Here is a 24,637-nt window from a genome sequence, read left to right as displayed (position 1 = left end):
TCAGCTGGAAGCTGTAAGTTTCCTCACACCCTTGGGGATTCTGTAGCTAACAGCCTGCAGAATTGGAATCACTGCCAAATGAACCCTTCTGTGCAAACAGTAACTGCAGCAGTCCCTATCGGATCGTTAGAAAATCAGGAGTGACAATGTAGCAATCTTTTTGATGGACACGTAAGCATTAGGTAAATAATCCAGTGATGTGGATCCATCAATTTAAATGAGGTTAATTAAATAATTTTCAGGGAGTGTGATATCATTAATATTAACAAGTGTGAAATGATGGGTGACACAGTTGGAGGAACTGTTATCTCAGAGCTTTAGGTTCATTCCTAATCTCCGGGGTGGTCTGTGAGGAGTTTGCACTTCTCCCTGTGACTGATAAACACAAAGAGATTCTGGAGATGCTGGAAACCCAGAGTAACACACACACACACACACACACAATGCTGCAGGACCTCTGCTGGTCAGGCAGCATCTATAGAGAAGAAAAATCAGCAGATGTTTTGTGCTGAAACCCTTCATCAGGTCCCAACGAGGGATCTCGACCCAAAACATCGACTTTCTATTCCTCCCCATAGATGGTGGCTGCCTTGCACCATTCTGTGTTTGTTACTCTCTGTGACTGTGTGGGATTCCTCTAGGTTTCCAAGTTTCTTCCCACATCCCAATTTTGGACCACATATCTCAGAAAGGGTGTGAGGTCATTGGAGAGAGTCCAGGAGGATGATGCTGGGAATGAAGGGGTTAACATGAGGAGTGTTTGGCAGCTTTGGGCCTGTTCTCACTGAAATTTAGAAGAATGCATGGCGATCTCATTGAAGCCTACTGAATGCTGATAGGGTGGATGTGGAGAGGATGTTTCCTATGGTGGGGGTATCCAGAACTAGAGGGAACAGCCTCAAAATTGAGGGGCGATCTTTTAGAACAGAGATAAGGAGGTATTTTTTAGCCAGAGAGTGGTGAATCTGTAGAAGGCTGAGGTGGAGGTCAAGTCCATGGGTATATTTAAGGCAGAAGTTGATTGTTTCCTGAGCGGTCAGTGCATCAAAAGATATGGCGAGTAGGCAGGTGTATGTGGTTGAATGGGATCTGGGATCAGCCATGATGAAATGGTGGAGCAGACTCAATAGGCCAAATGGCCTAATTCTGCTCCTTAGTTTTATAGGCATGTAGATTGACGGGTTAATTGACCAGTAGTGTGTCGGAGAGCAGTAAAATCTTGAAGGGGCAGTAGTTGGTGGGAATTTGGGGAGAATAAAAGTAGGGGGTTAATAAAATGGTTACTGGGTGATCAGTGTGGACTTCCTGGCCTGAAAGGTCAGGTTGAGTGATGTACGAACTCTCTGAAGTCTACTCAATTGCTGTATAAAACCAGCCCAAGCTTGGAGAATCAAGAACCAGGACATTCAGCCTCAGAATATGGAGGATGCCATTTAAAACAAAGATCAGGCTCCTCTTCAAGGTAATGAGTTCATGTCTACATTAGATAATATCTCAATTGCTACAATAGTACTAGACTGGGTTTTGTGATCAGATATCTGGAGTGGGACTTGAACCTACAACGTCACATGAGGTTCAGAGTTAGAAAGAGGCTATTCATGTGTTTGGACTATTCCTCCCAGCCTGCTCCACCTTGCCTGTCAACATTTTCTACCGGTCCTTTCTCCCTCATGTACGGATGTAACTTCCCGTTGTAAGAATCACATAAAACACAGTAGGTCTGTGATTAGTAAGGACGTCGAAGGGAATGGGGAGAAGATAGGAGAATGGTGATGAGAGGGAAAATAAATTAGCTATGATCAAATGCTGGAGAAGGCTAGAGGGGTCAACTGGCCTAATTCTGCTCCTATGTCATACGGTCTAAAATAACTTTGCCAAAAATCATTCCTATACCCCAATGAAATGATGACCATTCTTACCAGTAACACAAATAAAATTATGTTAACAATTATATAATTCATTGCTAAATATACTCATAAGTATCATACAAATTATACAATAATTATTAATATCCACTTAGCTGCCACTTTGCTCAGTACAGGAGATACCTAATAAATGCTCGTGGTCTTAATGTGCTGTATTCCATCCACTTCAATGCTTGATGTGTTGTGTGTTCAGAGATGCTCTTCTGCACATCACCTTTATAATACATGGTTATTTGAGTTACTGTTGCCTTCATTTCAGCCTGAACCAGTCTACTCTTTTGCCTCTGACCTCTCTCATTAACAAGGCTTTTTGAACTGGATATTTTTTGGGTTTTTTGCACCATTCTCAGTTAACTCTAGACACTGTTGTGCGTGAACATTTTTAGAAAATCAGCTGTTTCTGAATTACTCAAATCACCCCGTCTGTCACGCAAGATCATTCCACAGTGAGAGTCACTTGGATCACATTTCTTCCTCAATGTGATGTTGGTCTGAACAACTGAACCTCTTGAACATGCCTGCGTGATTTTATGCACTAAATTGCTGCGACATGATTGATTGAAACATAGAAAACCTACAGCACAGTACAGGCCCTTTGGCCCACATAGCTGTGCTGAACATGTCCTTACCTTAGAAATGACCTAGGGTTACCCATAGCCCTCTATTTTTCTAAGCTCCATGTACCTGTCCAGTAGTCTCTTAAAAGACCCTATCGTATCCGCCTCCACCACCACCGCCAACAGCCCATTCCATGTACTCACCACTCTTTGCGTAAAAACTTAACCTCTGTACCTGCTTCCAAGCACTTTAAAACTGTGCCCTCTCGTGCTAGCCATTTCAGCCCTGGGAAAAAGCCTCTGACTATCCACACGATCAATGCCTCTCATCATCTTATATACCTCTATGAGAGGTATTGGTTGATTAGACATTTGCATTAACAAGCAGGTGTACAGGTGTTTCTAATAAAGTGGCTACTCAGAGTATTGTATAATAATAAGCATCATTAAGTATATGTTTGAGATATGTAAGGTACATGATTGGAAAATTATATAGGTCAGTATTCGAAAGATTGGCCAACTTTGTTGAATTTTGAAGTATCTGTTCTCAAGTCCTGTTAGATTACCTTGCCCTCTCTCTCATTGTTGCCTGGCAAAAGTATGGACTTCTTGAGCCACAGTTGTTATAGTCCACTTCATTTGCTGAACCCACAGGCCTTGTGGAAAAGAATGTTTCCTGCTCTGTATCTGGCCCTTGGATACTGTGTGAAATACTCCAACATGTGCTTCTCTCTTGAAACTTTTACCACATCGCTTTGGACGGTATCGGCTGCTGGCCAGCTGAGACATCTAAATCAGAATCGGTATCAGGATTAACTTCACTAACATATGTCATGAAATTTGTTGTTTTGCAACAGCAGTACATTGCAATACATAAATTATACTATAAATTATAATAAGAAATACATAAAAAAGATAAATAAGCAGTGCAAAAACAGGGCAAAATAGTGAGGAAGTGTTCATAGGTTCATTTTCTGCTCAGAAGCCTGACGGAGGAGGGAAGGTACCTGTTCCTGAAATGCTGAATGTGTTTCTTCAGGCTCCTGTACCTCCTCTCTGATGGTAGTAATGAGAAGAGAGTATGTGGGGACCTTAATGATGGATGTCACCTTTTAGAGGCATTGCCTTTTGAAGATGTCCTTGCTCTTGGGGAGGCTAGTGCCTGTGATGAAACTGGCTGAGTTTACAACCTTCTGCATCTTTTTTTTAACCGATCCTGTGCAGTGGCCCCTCCATGTCAGAAACTGGTGTAAGCCTCCATGGTACATCTGTAGAAATTTGCGGGAGTATCTGACATACCAAACCTCCTCAGACTCGTAATGAAATGCAGTCACTGGCATGCCCTCTTCATAATTGCATCAATATGTTGGGCTCGGGATAGGTCTTCAGATTTGACACCCAAGAACCTATCTAGTTGAAATTTGTGTGAGTGAGGGGTGGGGGAGGTAATATTCAATTGTGCACCTGTGTCTACCTCACACAACTGGACATAGACCTGCTCTGATTAGAATGACGCTCAAGGCAGTGTTCAAGGCTCTTCCATTGTTCTTCCATTTTATGCAACGACACCCAGCTCAGGACTTGGATTTGTAAAATACTTTCATCATCATGGTTTGCAAAAGCAAATCAAACTGTGGGCTGGTTGGCAGATAAGTGCTGGTTAATGATTAGGCAGCCATTTGGATAACTAGTTGTTTGCAGTTTGAGAAGGTCTAAGCTAGAACAAATTGAGAAGTAGATTAGACTCTGCAATTTATCTTGGCTGCACTTACGCAAATACGAAAAAACACATATAGACCCAGATGAGTTATGACAGTTTGTTTAGTGGAGTTGTCTGATAATTCATCCACCGCCCCCCCCCCACCCCACAAGTTCACTTTTGTACATTTACAGGCTGTGGCATCACTACCAACACTGGCATTTATTGGCATTCCTTCCTCCTCAGACACTCTCAGCTTCGAATGAGGGTCGAATGTCTGGATGTTGACCCAGTTTGATGAAGGAACAATGTATTTCCAAGGCAGGATAATATGTGCTCATTGCATCCCCATGGTTCTGAGACATTGATCTTCTCGGAGAGAGGTCACATCTTATTATCTCAAAGTTGCATATGGGAGCTTGCTGTGCACAATTTTGCTGTTGCTTTTCCTACACTGCACAAGGAGTTGCAGCTTGGAAACTGCTTCACTGGCGATGGAAAGTTTTGGGATGTCCATAGGTCCTTGAGGAGAAGACAGAAACACATGCCTTCTCCTCCAAAGGTTTCCTGACCAAGTTCTGCCCAGTCTACACGACTAATTCCATACTCAAATTTACCATGAAAGTATGTATATGTCACTTCATTTTCTTGCGGGTACTTAGAGGAAAATAAAGACAAACAAACTATACATAAACGAAGACTGACAAATAACCAATGTGCAAAAGAAGATAAATAGTACAAATTTTAAAAATACTGAGAACATAACTTATAGTGCCCTTGAAAGTGAGCCTGTAGGTTGTGGAATCAGAGTTGTGAGATTGTCCATGCTGGTCCAGGATAGGCTGATGGTTGGAACTGTTCCTAGTGGCGTGGGACCTCCTGTCTGCTGGTGGTAGTGAGAAGAGGGCATGGCCTAGACGTTGGGGGTACTTGATGCTGCTTTCTTGTGGCAGTACTTCGTGATGGGGAGGGCTTTCCCTGTGATGGACTGAGCTGTATCCACCATTTTCTCCTCCACAGGTACTTACATTCCAAGCTGTGATCAGGATGGATACTACAGGAAGCTGCAGTGTAACACCTACTTTGGCGAGTGTTGGTGCGTCGATCACCAAGGCATTGAGGTGGCAGGAAGCCGTGTGAAAGGAAACCCTGACTGCGGTAATTACCAGCATCTTGTGCAGTTCTGAAGATTACCTTTATTTGTCCCACAAACATTGAAACCTACCGTGAAATGCAACACACACAAAATGCTGGAGGAACTCAGCAGGTCAGACAGTATCTACAGTGAGAAATAAATAGCCAGTGTTTTGGGCAAAAACCCTTCATAAGTCCTGATTATTTTTGATGTAAGATGCATAAGTTTTGGATGAGCATTTAGGGGGAGCTCGCTTAGCCATAGGAAGAACATGCAAACTTCACACAGACAGTACTGGAGCTCAGAACTAGACCCAAGTCACTGCAGCTGTCGTGGGGAGTTTGCATGCTCACACAATGACCGGGCGAGGTAACTCTCAATCCCTCAGTTTCCTCCCACATCCCAACGATGGCTGGGTTGGTAGGTAAATTAGCCACTCTGTAAATTACCCCGTGTGAAGTTGAGTGCTGGGAGATTTAGAGAGTGGGTGAGGAGTGTTAATGGGATGGCTGAAAGTGAATATATTAGAGGGAATTAAATGGGAGAATGGGACTGATAGGCCGATGGAAGTTGCCAGAGCCACCCCATATGCAGATAGTGTAAATACGAAACATCTTAAAGATCTTAAGGTAAGATTTAGCTTTATTTATCACATGTGCATTGAAACATACAGAGGAATGCATCTTCTTTGCCAACAACCTGCACAGTCCGAGGATATGCTGGAGAGCAGCCTGCAAGTGGCACCAGCACAGAGTGCTCACAACGTACTAACCCTTACTAATCTGTCATCTTTGGAATATGGGAGAAAACCAGAGCACCCGGAGGAAACCTACACGGTCACAGGCAGAAGGGTAAACCCCATGGTGTGATTTGAACCCCGTTCGCCAGTGCTGTAAAGCATTATGCTAATCACTACAGTACCAGGCTACTCCTGAAGTCTGAAATAAAACAAAAAATGCCAGAATGACTTTGACTCAGATTTCTTTCCCAATGGGTGTTAGGCAACCAGGTGAGAACAGGCTGCATGTTTTGTGGCCACTATCACTAGCATTGGCGTTTTATTCCAGAATTATTTAATTGTTTCACATAGAGACTGGTGGGTGCATGGAATGTGCTGCCAGCGAAGGTGGTGGAGGCAGATACAATCGGGACTTTTAAGAGACTCTTGGATAGGTACACGGAGCTTAGAAAAACAGACAGCTATGTGGTAGGGAAATTCTAGGCAGCTTCTAGAGTAGGTTACATGGTCAGTGAACATTATGGGCCGAAGGGCCTGTAATGTGCTGTAGGTTTCTGTGTTTCTGAGTTTCCCAGCTGCTGCAGTTGGACCTGAACTCGTTTCTCCGCAGGGTTAGCACACGGTGACTGAACCTGATTCTCTGCCTGTTCTTTTGCAGATGACGTGATTAGTTTCTCGGGAGACTTTGGCAGCGGAGTTGGATGGGAGGACGAGGAGGAGAAGGAAGCCGAGGAGAACGCTGAAGAAACAGAGGAGGAGGAGGGTGAAGTTGGGGAGGCTGACGATGATGGCTACATTTGGTAGAAAAGCAACAGCTACTGCAAGCCCTCCCAGCCGTTCAACACATATTCCTCACTCTTCATACTTTGACTGATAATTATCTCATCCACTGTCCCACAGTGTACATGATCACCAGTGACATCCCTGGCACCAGTGAGTACATCATTGACACTATTAACTGCACTATTTCATGTGACTGATTTATCACAGTAATATCAAGAAAAGCACGAGACCATCAGTGAGTGACCCTACTCACCACAGTAGAGTTGCCAACCACAGCCCAAAGCATGAGTAGGGAGGGGGTTGAATGAGGGACTCTGCTGTGGGAAATATGATCAAAGTATTGTAATAGTGAGATCAGGAAAATACAGACAAAATGCTGGAGGAACTCAGCAGGTCAGGCAGCATCTGTGGAAAAGAATAAACAGTCGACGTTTGGGCTGGCACTCTTCATCAGGTCTGAAACATGTTGCCCGATCGTCGACTGTTTATGCATCTCCACAAATGCTGTCTGACCTGTTGAGTTCCTCCAGTGTTGCGTGTGTGTATATGTGTGTGGCTCTGGATTTCCAGCATCTGTAGAATGTCTTGGAGTGTTCGAGATAAGGAACAGCTGTCTCATTCTGAAGTAGCAATAGCTGAGCGTACAGTGAATTATTTGCGCCGCGTGTCCCTTGCTAGTTGCTCCTCACATTGACATTCCCCCCCCCCACCACCCCAGCAGGCTGTCTCTCACCTCACTTTACACTGGAAGTTGCTTTATGAATTTTTATTAATGTTTGTAAATTCCCGGTTCAGGCCGTGTAGCATTGCTAAAAGTTGTACACCTGTGGCGGAGAGAGGAAGCAGCTACAGGGTGTCTACACCCCCCAGCCCCAGGGAAATTTACAACCACCAAAGGCTGGGGAAAAGCAGCAATCACAGCACATTGAGGTGAAAATTTGACTTTGGCCATGACTGCTATACAGATGTGTCAGTGGAACAGGTTAATGGCAGGGACACCGTCAACGTAACTAGCCTGTTTGGCATAAGCAGTCAAAAAAACCGATTGCTGCCACGCGTGAAGAATGTAGGGATGGCAAGACTAGTCCTGGGAGCCTTGGCATGAGGATTGAGTCTTGGGTTTTGAAGCTGGCATCTGGTCCAGTGGTAGGTGCCACCCAGTGATAATGCATTCAGCATAGGGCAGGATAACTGGGCAGGCACTGTTAATGCTTTGTTTTGGGAATGGCTTGATTTTCTCTCTAGAAGCAATTTGAGACCAACTAAAGCATTGGAAAGGTTTGACTCAAAAATAAATTCCAAAGTGAAACATTATCCTCAGCAGAGCACAGAGTGTGTTGACAAACACACAGTTTAATGTCAGTCATTCGTGCTGGAAGGCTAGGCAGTATGGATGTACACAAGTATTGAAGAGCGCTGCAGTTGTTGGTATTGTGTTAGTGAAATGTTTTATTGGTGCTTGTGCCCAGTGTTAAATTGACCTTCACACACAATCTACCTACTTCTTCTCCATACATCCCATTGAAAAGACTACCAGCAAAAATCATACACGGTTGGTTGGTAACAATGACTGTCTAATTCAATAGGTACTTAAAAAGAGGGCATACTCTCATCTCTGTCTGTCTGTCTCTCTCTCTCTCTCTCTCTCTCTCTCTCTCTCTCTCTCTCTCTCACACACACACAACTTTGCATACGTGTGTACTCATAATCTTAAAATTACACACTTAAATGTACTTTCACAGACATTCTCATATGCATGCACACAATGCACCCATGTACACACACATTCTTATCTGTATCTAGTTGCTTGCAAGCTATTTCTCCACAAGTGTTAACTGATGGATAACAGAGGACTGTTACTCAAGACCAATGAAAAAGGGAAAACTCCTGAGCTGCAGGTAAGACTCTGGCAAGTAAAATGGCCCCGTTCCTGCTCCTCCATTCACCTGGATGTCCTGTGTGAATTACAAAATCTTTTGTTGTTAGTTGCAGTAGAGTTCCTTGGGATGTGCTGACACTCACACACAAAGCAGTATAGAAACTGCCCTGTCTTGCGGGATTGTTTATTTCACCCAGCACAGGTACACTGGGTGAAATACTGATAACACAAAGACTAGGATGATCACCATGAGCCATTCAAGAGGAAGTATTACAGTGAGTTGGAGGAATGGAAGATGTGGGGCCATGGGTTCATAGGATTCTGTTGGAAAGATAAGCAAGAAATCCTTAATTATCTTAATGCCAACTATTCTGTATGCTGTCATTGTAAGCATACACTGACACACAAAAGCGACCCCCCGTATGCTGATCTGACCCCTCCCTCTCATATTTTGCACCCCCCCACTCATATCCACAATCCACATGTGTTGACCTCCACTCACACAGGCTTTTGTGCTGATTCTTAAGTTCACGCTGGCCCAAACAGTGATCTGCATATACTAATCGACCCTTATCCTGACCTCCCAAATCACTGGCCTTCACCTAAACAAATTGCAGATGCTCGGGGTACATGGGGGGGGGGGGGGAGAGCTCCAGCCTCCAGAAACTGACTTTAATTGGGTTTGTCATGTGCACGGTCACAAGGGGGTCCTGAAAGTTTCCCTCTCCCTTTGGATCACGGTGTAAGTTGCCTAATGTTACCCCTGGTTAAACTTTACTCCCGATTTCATTGGAGACAAGTCAGGAGCAGCTTTGCATGTTTGGCTCAGTGAAGATTGCCTGCTTTACGGTCTCGTTCAAACGTAAAGGTTCCCTCAGCTGTTTTCCACTGCTGGCCTCCCAAATGTCTGAAAGTGTAAATTCACAAAAATACCGTCAAACATGGTGCAACAGTACTCTTTCATCGGTATGGATTGTTACTAAATCAGAGGAATTGAAAGCAAGATCATTCTGGTCACGACATAAGCTGCTATCTCTTTGTTATCCAAGCACTTTTCCTGAAAAATGATTGAGTGAGTTGTGCGTTTGCTTGGGCTGACCAGTTTAAATTGACCGACACTGTTCCTCCATCTCCCGCTAACATTTGCTTTATATTCATGTGATTTGTAGTACGGAGCACTGACAGCCGCGCACCTGGCCTGCTGAAACCATCCTCTTGACCGTAGCATTCTCAACACCCTCCAATTAATTAACTATCTCCATTTTTATACTTCACTTCTCCATGTGGGTGTGACAACTTTTGCGTTGTGTGTGCGTGTGATGTGACTATGGGTCCTGTGTAGTTCAAATTCATAAGTGCAAGTCATTTGAAGATCGGGTATTTTAGAGTGGTGTGATATTATTCACCACTGTGGATTAGTAGTTCTCTCAAAGCTGTAGGATTGAGTACAGAGAGTACTAAGTACATTTAGTGTTGTGTTTAGAGATATTAGCACTGATTGAGATATGGGGAGGAACTAAAGAGCTTCTTAAGGTTTGGAGAGAAAATGGATCAACAGTTAAGAATGGGGGAATGGGTCCATAACAGAATAATCATACCTGGACTTAATCTTAAGGAACAAATGCCTATGTTCTTGCTTAAGATTTTATTGTGTTCTTTGTATATAAAGGGAAAGGTGAACACTTAAGATATGGCTAAACATTAGGGTTTAGTTCTCTTTCTGGTATAAAAATCCATTTTAATATTAACACAACTGAAAAGGCAAACACAGCAGAGTCTACATCCACATGCAACTGTTGTCTGTCGATCAATGGTTAAAGGAAGTTACTGCAAAAAAATGTTGACAGTAACGTTATGATTGCATGCCTGACTTTCAAAGGAGCAAATGTGCAATACATCTCCGCTGAAACTGTATGACCAACGTGTAGCACAATGTAGAGGGTGCAATGTCATGTCAAGGAGTAGTTTGAAGTAGAGTGCAGCCCCACTCCTGCACAGTATAGAGATATTTAGGGAATGTGGGTTGGGGGGAGGAGCAGGTGGAGGGGTCAGAGGAACACCCTACACTAATATCACAATATGGTTGTGAGGAGTTCTCTCTGACTCCCTTGTGTAGACCATTGAGATAATCCATAATGCTCTAATAATCTGTATGTAGATCAATCTCAGTCTCATATTTCATTCACTGGATAGATTAATGTATGCCTTGAGGTTCATGGGATTTACCCAGAATGTATAAATCTTGTTGTACTGAATGTTAACTGCTTGGAGATGTCTTATTCTCAATATTTACATTGTATTTGATAATAAAATAACCCATTTATCCGAAGACTGGTGTTGTTATTGGGCATGTTTAACATAAAGTTTTATTACACCTCATTTAATGTTCCTGGTTGGTCCTCCCCTCTTGTTTGTAAATATGGGGATGCCATGTCTAAGTTTTTCAAAGTTGACTGGCTGGTATTTAAACCTAATCTGTCTATTGTTCCTCTAAAATTCAGATTATGTTTACCAGACAGGCTGTTACACCAACCTATTTATTGTGATTAGAATTTATTAAACACTGGGATATTCCTAAGAAAAAAGAGAGAAATTTGGTAGTTTTTCTAATTTAATTCATTTAATGGCTACAGGCCATTTCCTTTTAAATACTGTACCTGCTGGTATTTTAGTCCATACAAGGTTTCTTGTTTTCACTTAAAATCAACACAACCTATTCCTTTCTCCTACAAACTTGAAGATATCAGTGCTGTTCAGCTCAACCACACCACGTGGGACGGAATTCCACACTCCAATGATATTTCACCTACCTATTGGAATTAACATTAACCATCCCATGTATCTTTATCAATGAATTACCTTCCATCATAAGGACAGAAGTGGGGATGGTCACTTGTGATTACATAATGTTCAATGCCATTGCAATTTCTCTGCAAATGATATAGGCCATGCCTGCAAATAGCAAGCCCTCGACAACATTCAGACACTAACAGATATATGACTCCAGACAGGAACCATCTCCAACCATCAACCCTTGGGAATAAGTGTCCGTGCCTGGAGATAATATTGGCATGACACTTCACTTGACTATCGGTATAAATACTGTACAAACAAGCTGGATGAACTCAGCAGGTCAGGCAGCATCCATTGAAACGAGCAGTCAATGTTTTGGGCCGAGACCCTTCGTCAGGTCTGAAGAAGGATGGGGCAGGGGCCCTATAAAGAAGGTGTGGGGAGGGTGGAAGGTGCCAGGTGAAAAAACAATCAGAGGAAAGATCAAGGGGTGGGGGAGGGGATAGGCAGGAGAGGTGAAGAAGGAATGTAAGGGGAAAGTAGTATGGGTAGTAGAAGAAGGCAGAATCACAGGAGAGGTGATAGGCAGCTAGAAGAGGAGGCAGAGTGAAAGTGGGATGGGGGAAGGGAGAGGGAGGGAATTACCGGAAGTTGGAGAATTCAACATTCATACCAAGGGGCTGGAGACTACCCAGATGGTATATGAGGTGTTGCTCCTGCAACCTGAGTTTGGCCTCATCATGGCAGTAGAGGAGGCCATGTATGGACATATTTGGCTAGTCTCCAGCCCCTTGGTATGAACATCGAAGTCTCCAACTTCCAGTAATTCCCTCCCTCTCCCTTCCCCCATCCCACTTTCACTCTCTCCTCTTCTAGCTGCCTATCACCTCTCTCATGATTCTGCCTTCTTCTACTACCCATAGTGCTTTCCCCTTACATTCCTTCTTCACCTCTCCTGCCTATCCCCTCCCCCACCCCTTGATCTTTCCTCTGATTGGTTTTTCACCTGGCACCTTCCACCCTCCCCCCCCCACCTTTATAGGGCCCCTACCCCCTCCTTCTTCAGTCCTGATGAAGGGTCTTGGCCCAAAATGTTGATTGCTCGTTTCAATGGATGCTGCCCGACTTGCTGAGTTCATCCAGCTTGTTTGTACATGTTGATTTGACCACAACATCTGCAGTGTACTTTGTGTTTGGTATAAATACTGGAGCTGCCAGAGCAGGTATTACACTACAAGTGACTCACCTCCTGATACCCCAAGGACTTCATGATATCTGCAATGTACAAGTTAGGAAACTGCAGGAATACGCTCCACTCAAACTAGATGATCAGAAAGGCCTGTTTCACTGCTGTGATGCTCTATGACTCACCAACTTCTCCATTTCAAAAATAAAACTTTATTCATAAAACAATATATTCAAAAGTATAAACACAGAGCAAAATATTAATGTCAACTGTACTTTTTCCCATAGATGCTACCAGGCCTGCTGAGTTCCTACAGCATTTTGTGTGTAGTGTTTTGACTTCCAGCATCTGCAGATTTTCTCTGTGATTTTACATTCATAATCATGCATTCAATAATCTTAACTTTTAAATAAAAAAAACCCATTGCTACTCAGATGACCCCCTGGGGTGATGCACCATTTTGGTATTTGAGGGGCTTCCCCATCCTACTCAATCCCTCCACATGTGGTAGCAGAAAATGCCTAGATTGTGGTCTTTCCCCACAGAATACTTGCAGTGGCTGCATCAAACATCCTTCAGCATGTACTCCTGTCTGTAGAAAGACATCAGGATGGGAGCAACATTTGGGCGCACATTTTCTAGGGATTTGTGCATCTTAACCCCATCAGACTCATTCCATCTTGAGCCCTCAGATGAAATGGAAGACTGCCAAGGTGGTAAGATGGGGCTGTGCCACACTTGCAGTAAATATAGCAGCCCTGAGAACACATTAAACCTTATAACCAAGCTCCTCCCAGGACCAGGCATTGTGTGAGTGGACCAGTGTTAGAGTGGGGAAGCTTTTCTTCAACAGGCCTGGTTGAGGTAAGTTTCTTCTTCTGCGTTCTTCATCAGTTAGTGGAGCGAGAAAGGCTTCGGGGCAGTGCTGTGTTCTTTGTGTGGGATGTGGGAATTCTGGGAGCCATTCAGCCTCCCGGATAACCACGTCTGCACCAGGTGCACTGAGGCTGCAGCTCCTCAGAGAACACGTTATGGAACTGGAACTCCTGCTCAAGGACCTTTGGCTCATGAGCAAAACCGGGAAGGGTGATAGATAACAGCTCAAGGGAGGTAGCCACCCCTAAGCTACCTAGGTGACAGTCAGGAGAGGAAAAGGAAATGGGCAGCCAATGTAAAGTACCCATGTGATCACTCCCCTCAATAATAAGTGTAGCACATTGGATACTGTTGAGGGGGATGACGTACCAAGGGAAGACACAGCCACCGGATCTCTGCCACTGAGTCCAACACTGTGGCTCAGAAGGAAAGGATAGGGGATTCCATAGTTAGAGGAGCAGACAAGGGATTCTATAGAGATGAACGAGACACCTGGACGGTATGTTGCCTCCCCGGTGCCAGTGTCAGGGACATCTCGGATCAGGTCCCCAGTGCTCTAAAGGGGGAGGGTGAGCAGCCAGAAGTCTTTGTGAACATTGGCATCAATGGCATAGGTAGGAAAAGGTAGGAGGTCCTGAACAGGGAATTAGTGGAGCTAGATGGAAACCTGAAAAGCAGGACCTCCAGGGTAGTAATCTCTGGATTGCTGCCTGTGTCACTTGCCACTGAGTGTAAGAATAGGATGATTTGGCAGATGAATGCCTGGCTCAGGAACTAGTGCAGGGGGCAGGGCTTCAGATTTATCGATCATTGGGATCTCTTCTGGGGAAGGCATGACCTCTACAAAAGGGACGGATTACACTTTAACCCAACAAGGACCAATATCCTTGCTGGAGGGTTTGAAGTAAATCAGCAGGGTGATAGGAACCAGAGTGATAGGGCTGAGGATGGGCCAGTTGGTGTACAACTAGATCCAGTGTGTAGTGAGACTGTGAGGAAGGACAGGCAGATGGTAGGGCAAAATTGCAGTTGGTGGGATGATTTTTAGTGTAACATGTGCACAATATCTAAAGGGATGACAAATATGAGACTGAAGGTATAGTATTTGAATGCACACATTATACATAATAATTTCCATTTATTTATTTATTAGGATACAACATGGAGTAGGCCCTTCCAGCTCTGTGAAGCCATTCTGCCCTCTAACCTAATCATGGAACAAATTTACAATGACTAATTAGCACCCAGAGGAAACCCACGTGGTCATGGAGAGAATGTACAAACTCCCTATAGGCAGCAGCAGGAATTGAACCTGGGTCGCCCGTACTGTAAAGTGTTGTGCTAACCATTACACTACCGTAGATGATCTTGTAGTGCAGTTAGGAATTGGCAGGTATGTCATTGTGGGCATCACTGAGTTGTGACTGAAAGAAGAATCAGAATCAGGTTTATTATCACCGGCATGTGTTGTGAAATTTGTTAACTTAGCAGCAGCAGTTCAATGCAATACATGATATAGGAGAAAAAAAAAATAAAATTTCAGTATATGTATGCTGAATGATAAAAAATTGTGCAAAAACAGAAATAATATAGATTAAAAAGTGAGGTAGTGTTCACAAGTTCGATCCCCATTTAGGAATCAGATGGCAGAGGGGAAGAAGCTATTCCTGAATCACTGAGTGTGTGCTGTCAGGCTTCTGTACCTCCTACTTGATGGTAGCAGTGTGAAAAGGACATGCCCTGGGTGCTGGGGGTCCTTAATAATGGACGCTGCCTTTCTGAGTCACCGCTTCCTAAAGATGTCCTGGGTACTTTGTAGGCTAGTACCCAATATGGAGATGACTAAATTTACAACCCTCTGCAACTTCTTTCTGTCCTGTACAGCAGCTCCCCTATACAGACAGTGATGCAGCCTGTCAGAATGCTCTCCACAGTACATGTATAGAAGTATTTGAGTGTGGTTTTCTCATACCAAATCTCTCCAAACTCCTAATGAAGTATAGTCACTGTCTTGCCTTCTTTATAGCTGCATTGATATGTTGGGACCAGGTTAGATCCTCAGAGATCTTGACACCCAGGAACTTGAAACAGCTCACTTCTGATCCCTCCATGAGGATTGCTATGTGCTCCTTCGTCTTACTAACCCACCTTCTACTTCTTCAAAGAAGAAAAAAATGAAATAAATGGGTTAGTAAATTTGCTGATGACACAAAGGTTGGGGGTGTTGTGGAGAGTGTGGAGGGCTGTCAGAGGTTACAGTGGGACATTAATAAGATGCAAAACTTGGCTGAGAAATGACAGATGGAGTTCAACCCACATAAGTGTGAAGTGGTTCATTTTGGTGGGTCAAATATGATGGCAGAATATAGTATTAATGGTAAGACACTTGGCAATGTGGAGGATCAGAGGGATCTTGGGATCCAAATCCATAGGACACTCCAAGCTGCTGTGCAGGTTGACTCTGTGGTTAAGAAGGCATACGGTGCATTGGCCTTCATCAATCGTGGGATTGAATTTAGGAGCCAAGGGGTAATGTTGCAGCTATATAGGACCCTGGTCAGACCCCACTTGGAGTACTCTGCTCAGTTCTGGTCGCCACACTATAGGAAGGATGTGGAAACCATAGAAAGGGTGCAGAGGAGATTTACAAGGACGTTGCCTGGATTGGGGAGCATGCCTTATGAGAATACGGTGAGTGAACTCGGCATTTTTTCCTTGGAGCAAAGGAGGATGAGAAGTGACCTGATAGAGATGAGAGACATTGATTGTGTGGATAGTCAGAGGCTTTTTCCCAGGGCTGAAATGGCTAGCACAAGAGGGCACAGTTTTAAGGTGCTTGGAAATAGGTACAGAGTAGATGTCAGGAGTAAGTTTTTTTACGCAAAGAGTGGTGAGTGCGTGGAATGGGCTGCCAGCAATGGTGGTGGAGGCGGATACAATAGGGTCTTTTAAGAGACTCCTGGACAGGTACATGGAGTTCAGAAAAATAAAGAGCTATGGGTAACCCGAGGTAATTTCTAAGGTAAGGACATGTTCACCACAGCTTTGTGGGCCAAAGAGTCTGTATTGTGCTGTAGGTTTGCTATGTTCCTATGTTTCCATGTCTTACCCGTCCTGAAGTCCACAATCAGCTCTTTTGTCTTATTGATGTTGTGTACAAGGTGGTTACTGCGACACCACTCCACTAGTTGGGAGCTTAACATCCAAGGATACACGTTGTATCGAAAGGACAAGAATTTCATTTGGTAACAAATTAAGTGAAATTCTTAGGAAGAGGTGATCACAAGATGTAGAATCCTTGTGGGTAAAGTTGAAAAACTGCAAGACCCTGATGGGAGTTCTATATAGTCTCCAGAAAGTACCCAGGATGTGGGATAAAAATCTCAACAGGAAATATGAGAACAATTTTCTCAAAGTTGTAACAGAAGCAGTTGAGCAGAGAGTACTGCAGCACAACTTTATCTCATGCTCCATGCTGCACAGAAAATCGCATATCATTTGTGAAAGAAGGCTCCAAGTCAAGGGTGTACAGCGCAGGCCCACGATCAAGCATACTTTCTTCAGCCAGTGATTGGTGTGTCAAGGCCGACCTGGATGGGAAAGGCAGTTGCCCAGATGATGTGCTATCAATAACTCTAGGAGACTGGAAGTAGAGTACAAAATGATAGGCTTTTATTAACAACGAAAACAGTCACAACCATGTCGAGACTGAGGGAGGAGCAATGCCCCAATCACCTTTATACAGGGGTCTGTGGGAGGTGCCACAGGAGCAGTCAGCAGAGGAGCGTGTCCAGACAGGTATACATGGTTTACCACACCAGAGCAAATAGCTTTCACCACATTGAATCCAGATATAATTGTATGATCTGACACTAGTAGGGAAGTGGTTATTGGTGAACTCACAGTCCCCTGGGAAGATAATGTTGATGAAGCCCATGAGTGCAAGTTAACCAAGTATGCAGAATTAAGATCAGAGTGCAGAGACGGAGGGTGGAAGGTCTCGTGCTATCCATTCGAAGCAGGCTGCCGTGGCTTTATTGTGTTCACTTTCCAGAAATGGCTGCATGACCTTGGCTTCACTAGAAGAGAGATCAAGTCAACCAGCAGGGCTGTAGCTGAGGCAGCAGAAACAGGATCATCATGGGTGTGGATCAAGTATGTCCAGAGGGGCAGATAGTCTGACAGTGTGTCCATCTTTTGTAAACCCTTCAGTAGTTGTATAGACACCTGAAGAGTAGACTGTCTGTTGGATGGAAACGACCAACAACTCTGATAGAGGCCGATGCCAAGTTGTTAAGATCACCAGTGGGAAGTGGTGCTTTAGCACTGCTGGCCCACCATCTCAAGGGAGTCTTGATCATAAGCGGGCTGAAACTCCTGAAGGCAGGTGGCAGATCAACTGATGATCCCACCGGTGATAGCACAGGACAGTTAACATCTCAGTCCAAGTGTATTTTCAATTCTAAAAAGCATGTAATAAGGCCAATGGCTTGAGAGTCATGAGTGATTTCAATACTTTACTTTATTGTCACCAGACGATTGATACTAGAGCATACAATCATCACAGCGATATTTGATTCTGCGCTTCATGCTCCCTGGAGTACAAAGCGAAGTAAATATAATAAAAATTTAAATTATAAATCATAATTAGAAAATAGAAAAGGGAAAGTAAAGTAGTGCAAGTCAGGTCCGGATATTTGGACCGTACGGCCCAGATCCGGCTCAGGATCCGTTCAGCAGTCTTATCACAGCTGGAAAGAAGCTGTTCCCAAATCTGGCCGTACGAATCTTCAAGCTCCTGAACCTTCTCCCGGAGGAAAGAGGGACAAAAAGGGCTGGGTGGGCCATGTCCTTGATTATCCTGGCAGCACTGCTCCGACAGCATGTGGTGTAAAGTGAGTCCAAGGATGGAAGATTGGTTTGTGTGATATGCTGGTATATTGGGAAAATCATTCTGGTGCTGAATCCCAAGAGAGAATTTGTAGAATGCTTACAAGATGGTTTTTTAAGATCAGCTTTGTGGTTGAACCCACTAGGGGAAAAACTATTCCGGATTGGGTGTTGTGTAATGAACTGGATTTGATTAGGGAGCTTAACGTAGAAGAGCCCTTAGGATAGGTGATCGTAATATGATAAACTTCACCCTACAGTTTGAGAGGGAGAAGCAAAAGTCAGAAATATCAGTGTTACTGTGGAATTACAAAGGCATGAGAAGAGTTGGCTAACGTTGATTGGAAGGACACTCTCGCAGGGATGATGGCAGGTCAGCAATGGCTGGAGTTTCTGGGAGCAATTCGGAAGGTGCAGGATAGATACACACCAAAGAAGAGATATTCTAAAGACAGGATGTTGTAACCTCAGCTGATAAAGGAAGTCAAAAACAAAATAAATCCAAAGAGAGAGCTTTTATACAGCAAAAATTAATGGGAAGTTAGAGGATTGGGAAACTAAAAACCAACAAAAGGCAACAACAATATCAAAGAGGATACAAGAAGTTATTTCAGAATAATAAAGTATAAAAGAGAGGCAAGAGTAGATATTGGACTACTGGAAAATGATGCTGGAGAGGTAATAATGGAGGACAATGAAATAGCAGATGAACTAAATAAATATTTTGCATCCATTTTCACTGTGGAAGACATGAGCAATATGCTGGAAGTTCGAGAGTGTCAAGAGCAGAAGTGAGTGCAATTACTATTACTAGGGAGAGGGTGCTTGGGAAGCTGAAAGGTCTGAAGGTAGATAAGTCACCTGGACCAGATGGAGTACACCCCACTGTTCTGAAAGAGGTAGCCGAAGAGATTATAGAGACATTGGTAATGATCTTTCAAGAATGAGAAGATTCTGGCATGGTGCCAGAGGACTGGAAAATTGCAAATATCACTCCACTCTTTAAGAAGGGAGGGAGGCAGAAGAAGGGAAATTATAAGCTAGTTAGCCTGACCCCAGTGGTTGGAAAGATGTTGTAATCTATCGTTAAGGATGAGGTCTCAGGGTGCTTAGAGGCACATGATAAAATAGACCAAAGTCAGTAGTTTTCTCACGAGGAAATCTTGCCTGACAAATCTGCTGCAATTCTTTGATGAAATAACAAGCAGGATAGACAAAAGAGAATCAGCTGATGTTGTGTACTTGGGTTTTCAGAAGGCCTTAGATAAGATGCCATGCATGAGGCAGCTTAATGAAATAAGAGCTCATGGTATTACAGGAAAGATACTAGCATGGATAGAGAAATGACTGATTGGCAGCAGAAAGAAGGAAATAAATGGTTTTCTGGTTGGCTGCTTGTAACTAATGGCATTCTGCAGAAGGCTGTGTTGGGACCACTTCTTTTTATGTTATATGTCAATGAGTTGGATGATGAAATTGATGGTTTTGTGGCCATATTTGGGGATGATACCAAGATAGGCGGATAGCCAAAGAAGTGGCAGATGTAATATAGTGTAGGGAAGTGAATAGTCATGCATTTTGGTACAAGGAGTAAAACTGTGCATTATTTTCTCAGATGGGGAGAAAATTCACAAATCAGAGATACAAATGGACTTGGGAGTCTTTGTGCAGGATTCCCTAAAGGTTAACTTGCAGGCTGAGTCAGTGGTGAAGAATGCCAATGCAATGTTAACATGCATTTCAATTGGACGAGAATACAAAAGGAAGGATGTAATGCTGAGGTTTTATAAGGTATATAATAGGGTTAGTGCTAGCAGGTACTTGATGGTAGATGCAGACTCAGTAGGGGACTAAAGGGGCTGCTTCTTTGTATGACTCCATGAGTCTATCTTCTCCCTCAATATTCTTGGTCATCCTTTGCTGGTACTTATATCCTTTTCTTCTGACCAACCACTAACAACCTTGCATGCCTGGTTAATGATCATAATAAATTGCAGAGCAAGTAAGAGATGCCTATTCCAGCTCCTATTTTCTTGTGTTCTGAGCTGGAGTAGTATATTCGTCTCCCGGGGCATGCCTTCTCTCATTATTACCATCAGGGAGGCAGTACAGGAACTTCAAGACCCACTCTCAGTGTTTTAGGAACAGCTTCTTCTCCACCGCCAACTGATTTATCAACAGTCCATGAAGCCATGAGCACATCCTTGCTGTTCCTCATTTGCACTACTTTTTACATCACAATCTACAGAGATATTTTTGTCTTGCACTGTACTGCTGCTACAAGATACGTCTGTGATAATAAATCTGATTCTGAGTCCGATATGCAATGTGGTGACCAGATTTGCTTAGGATTGTTTAGCTGTGTAACTATTAGATTGTAATTTGATCTCCCCACTTTTATATTCAATGTCACAATTAATAGCGAGGAGGTCTGTATTTTATCACTTCATCCAACAGATGCATATGCCATGTGCAGCAATCCCCAGAACTCGAACGAGGTTATGCTGTCAATCAGGAGACACGAGGGACTGCAGATGCTGGAACCTGGAGCAACAAACATTCTGCTGAAGAAACTCAACGGGTCGATAAGTGTCTGTGGGAGGACAGGAAATCCATTTGAATGAGGCTTAAACCTTGACACAAGAGATTCAGCAGATCTTCAGCAACACACACACGAAAAGCTCAGCAAGTCAGGCAGCATCAGGAGGGAGGACGACAGTCGGCATTTTGAGCCGAGGTCCTTCACCAGGATTTGAATGGAAGAGGGCAGGGGCCAGCTTAAGAAGGTTTAGCCCTGCTTTTAATTTGACAAAAATGCAAGCACAAAGACTAAAACATATTTTCTGACAATTCAATGCCGAGGCATGTTTCTGACATTAAAAAGCAGCCACAGCAGTAGCACAATGGCTTGAGCCTTCAGGACTTTGGGATACACATATTCTGAATTTTATTCCCTTCGCCATTTGCTGATCGCCACATGACTTAATCCAAGATGTCAGGGTGGGCTTCCTTAATTTGAGAATTGCTGTGCATGACTTGGTTTAACGTAGGGAGGCTGATGTGTGGGCAGCCACCTTGACAGATCGGGGTCAGGGTCCAGTGACGTAAAGTGCAAGGCAACTGGGGATCCTTCACTTCCGCAGCTGTCCTTCACCTTCATTGTGATGCGTCATCATCGTCCACCAGCTCCACCATGGAGGTCTTGGTTGGATCGCTGTTTGTCTTTACTGCCGTGGGTGAGCCCGCCAGGAGCTAAGCACCAGATGGCTAAACTCCAGACAGCATTGCTGTCAGGATCTCAGGACCTCACAAGCCTCTCCACCACAACAAGGCGACGATCCTCAGAGAAGGACAAAGCAGTAACACCAGCACTCAAATGGTTAACAAGTTCCTAACTGGTTCCATCTGCTTCTCAGAACAACAGAGGGAGAGGGGGAGGGTTCAGTTCCTCTCTCAATCCAAGTTAAAGTGCAGAATCAGCACTTTCCCTGCCCTTTGACACCCTCCAGCTGGCTTGCCAAGTTCAGGAGGCTCATTGATATTGAATTACTGCCTGTTTGCATGTGTTTGTGGTTGCTGTGAGCCCTTTGGGGATCTGTTCATGCCTCCTTGCCTGTTAGGCTGAGTGTATCAGCTTCCAGCTTGTGGGGCTGGTGCAGCCCTTGGCAAGAGTAAGGGCTTGATATACCTATGGAGAGAAGCATGAAATTTACCCGAGTACCCAGGATCAGGCCTTCAGAGTAAACTTCCCACCACCTGTGATTATTATGGGTGTACATGTTATAGGTGTCCCACCAAAATGTAATACCAATTTTCCTCCTTATCTCCCTCCCTTTCTTCCAACGGCTATCGTCTACTTCAATAAGATTCCATTTTCTTCAGCTCTTTGTCACTTCCAACTACCATCCCCCAATCATCACATCACTCGTCTTCCCTCCACCATTTTACACCATAAGACCATAAGACATAGGAGCAGTATTAGGACATTCAGCCCATCGACTCTGCTCTGCCATATGATTATGACTGATTTATTTTCCCCTCTCAACCCTATTCTCCTGCCTTCTTCCAATAACTTTTGGTATCTTTACTATCACACTGCTTTTAAATACACCAATATTGGCCTCTACACACATCTTTAAAAATGAATTGCACAGGTTCACTTCCCTTGGGCTCAAGAAGTTCCTCCTCATCTCGTTTCTAAAATTGTGTCCTTGTATTCTGAGGCTGCGCCCTCTTGTCCTAAGCTCTCCCACTATTGAAAATATTCTCTGCATGTCCACTCTATCTAGGCCTATACTAGCTATCGCACTTTTTCCTTTCCAGTCCTGATGAAGGATCTAGATCCAAAATTTTGACTCCCATTTCCCTCCATAGATTCTGCCTGATTCACCGACTCCCACTGGCTGGAATTTGGAAGAATGCGGGGGGGGTTCCCTCATTGAAACCTACCGAATGTTGAAAGGACTAGATAGGCTGGATGTGGAGAGGATGTTTCCTATGGTGGGGGTATCCAGAACTAGAGGGCGCAGCCTCAAAATTAAGGGGTGACCTTTTAGAACAGAGGAAAGGAGGATTTCTTTTAGCCAGAGAGTAGTAAATCTGTGGAATGTTCTGTCACAGACTGAAGTGGAGGCCAAGTTCATGCATATATTTAAGGCGAAAGTTGATCGTTTCCTGATTGGTCAGGGCATCAAAGGATATGGCTAGAAGACAGGTGTATGGGGTTGAGTGGGATCTGAGATCAGCCATGGTGGAATGGTGGAGCAGACTAGATGGGCTGAATGGCCTAATTCTGCTCCTATGTCTTATGGTCTTGTGGTCTTATGGCTTTTTGTGTGTTGCTTCAGATTTCCAGCATCTGCAGTCTCTTGTGTCCCACCAAAAGCAGTCCAGATTTAAGTCCGGCCTTCCATTGCTGCAATGATGGAATGCTAAAACACTGGATATGCTGAGCTTCCATTGGCTACTCAGCAACAACAGATTTTCTTTAAGGTGGTAACAAGGAGGGTCAATCAGGGTAATGTATTGGATATAGTAGACATGGATATAGTAGCAAGACCTTTCACAGAATCACACATGTCAGCTTGGCCATGAAAGTAGAATTTCAAGGAATCAAACAGACAGACAGACATACTTTATTGATCCTGAGGGAAATTGGGTTTTGTTACAGCTGCACCAACCAAGAATAGTGAAGAAATATAGCCATATAAAACCATACATAATTAAATAATGTTAATCATGCCAAGTGGAAATAAGTCCAGGACCGGCCTATTGGCTCAGGGTGTCCACCCCGAGGAAGGAGTTGTAAAGTTTGATGGCCACAGGCAGGAATGACTTCCTATGACGCTCAGTGTTACATCTCGGTGGAATGAGTCTCTGGCTGAATGTACTCCTGTGCCTAACCAGTACATTATGGAATAGATGGGAGTCATTGTCCAAGATGGCATGCAACTTGGACAGCGTCCTCTTTTCAGACACCACTGTCAGAGAGTCCTGTTCCACTCCCACAACATCACTGGCCTTACGAATAAGTTTGTTGATTCTGTTGGTGTCTGCTACCTTCAGCCTGCTGCCCCAGCACACAACAGCAAACATGATAGCAAACACCAAAAAGCCTATTAGAACATCCTCAGCATCGTCCGGCAGATGTTAAAGGACCTCAGTCTCCTCAGGAAATAGAGACAGCTCTGACCCTTCTTGTAGACAGCCTTAGTGTTCTTTGACAAGTCCAGTTTATTGTCAATTCGTATCCCCAGGTATTTGTAATCCTCCACCATGTCCACACTGACCCCATGGATGGAAACAGGGGTCACCAGTGCCTTAGTCCTCCTCAGGTCCACCACCAGCTCCTTAGTGTTTTTCACATTAAGCTGCAGATGATTCTGCTCACACCATGTGACAAAGTTTCCCACCATCACCCTGTACTCAGCCTCATCTCCCTTGCTGATGCATCCAACTATGGCAGAGTCATCAGAAAACTTATGAAGATGGCAAGACTCTGTGCAGTAGTTGGAAGTCCGAGGTGTAGATGGTGAAGAGAAAGGGAGACAAGACAGTCCCCTGTGGAGCCCCAGTGCTGCTGACCATTCTGTCTGATACACAGTGTTGCAAGCGCACGTACTGTGGTCTGCCAGTCAGGTAATTAATAATCCATGACACCAAGGAAGCATCCACC

At 44.0% G+C, this 24,637-nt stretch overlaps 1 protein-coding gene and 1 long non-coding RNA gene across 4 annotated transcripts in view; one reads left to right on the top strand and one right to left on the bottom strand.

Annotated features, from left to right (window-relative positions):
* The window catches only part of spock2 (SPARC (osteonectin), cwcv and kazal like domains proteoglycan 2), a 107,025-nt gene extending 95,979 nt beyond the window's left edge, over positions 1–11,046 (top strand). For both annotated transcript variants that reach the window (XM_059946474.1, XM_059946473.1), the window contains 2 exons: positions 5,202–5,339; positions 6,714–11,046. In XM_059946474.1, coding sequence (XP_059802457.1) covers positions 5,202–5,339; positions 6,714–6,859 — 284 coding nt within the window. In that variant the 3' untranslated portion in view covers positions 6,860–11,046. The remainder of the gene's footprint in view (positions 1–5,201; positions 5,340–6,713) is intronic.
* LOC132379025 (uncharacterized) overlaps positions 1–24,637 on the bottom strand; it is a 70,995-nt gene that overhangs the window by 3,443 nt on the left and 42,915 nt on the right. Inside the window, exon 3 of one of the 2 annotated variants that reach the window (XR_009507268.1) lies at positions 3,049–4,199. This is a non-coding gene — a long non-coding RNA (uncharacterized LOC132379025). Of the gene's footprint in view, positions 1–3; positions 4,200–24,637 lie in introns of those variants that run through there. The other variant, XR_009507267.1, reaches the window with a different exon arrangement.

The sequence above is a fragment of the Hypanus sabinus genome, chromosome 21 (genome assembly GCF_030144855.1).
Source record: "Hypanus sabinus isolate sHypSab1 chromosome 21, sHypSab1.hap1, whole genome shotgun sequence".
Taxonomy (NCBI): Eukaryota; Metazoa; Chordata; class Chondrichthyes; order Myliobatiformes; family Dasyatidae; genus Hypanus; species Hypanus sabinus.
The sequence above is the reverse complement of the archived record's forward strand: the minus strand, read 5'-3'. Positions and strand labels throughout refer to the sequence as shown.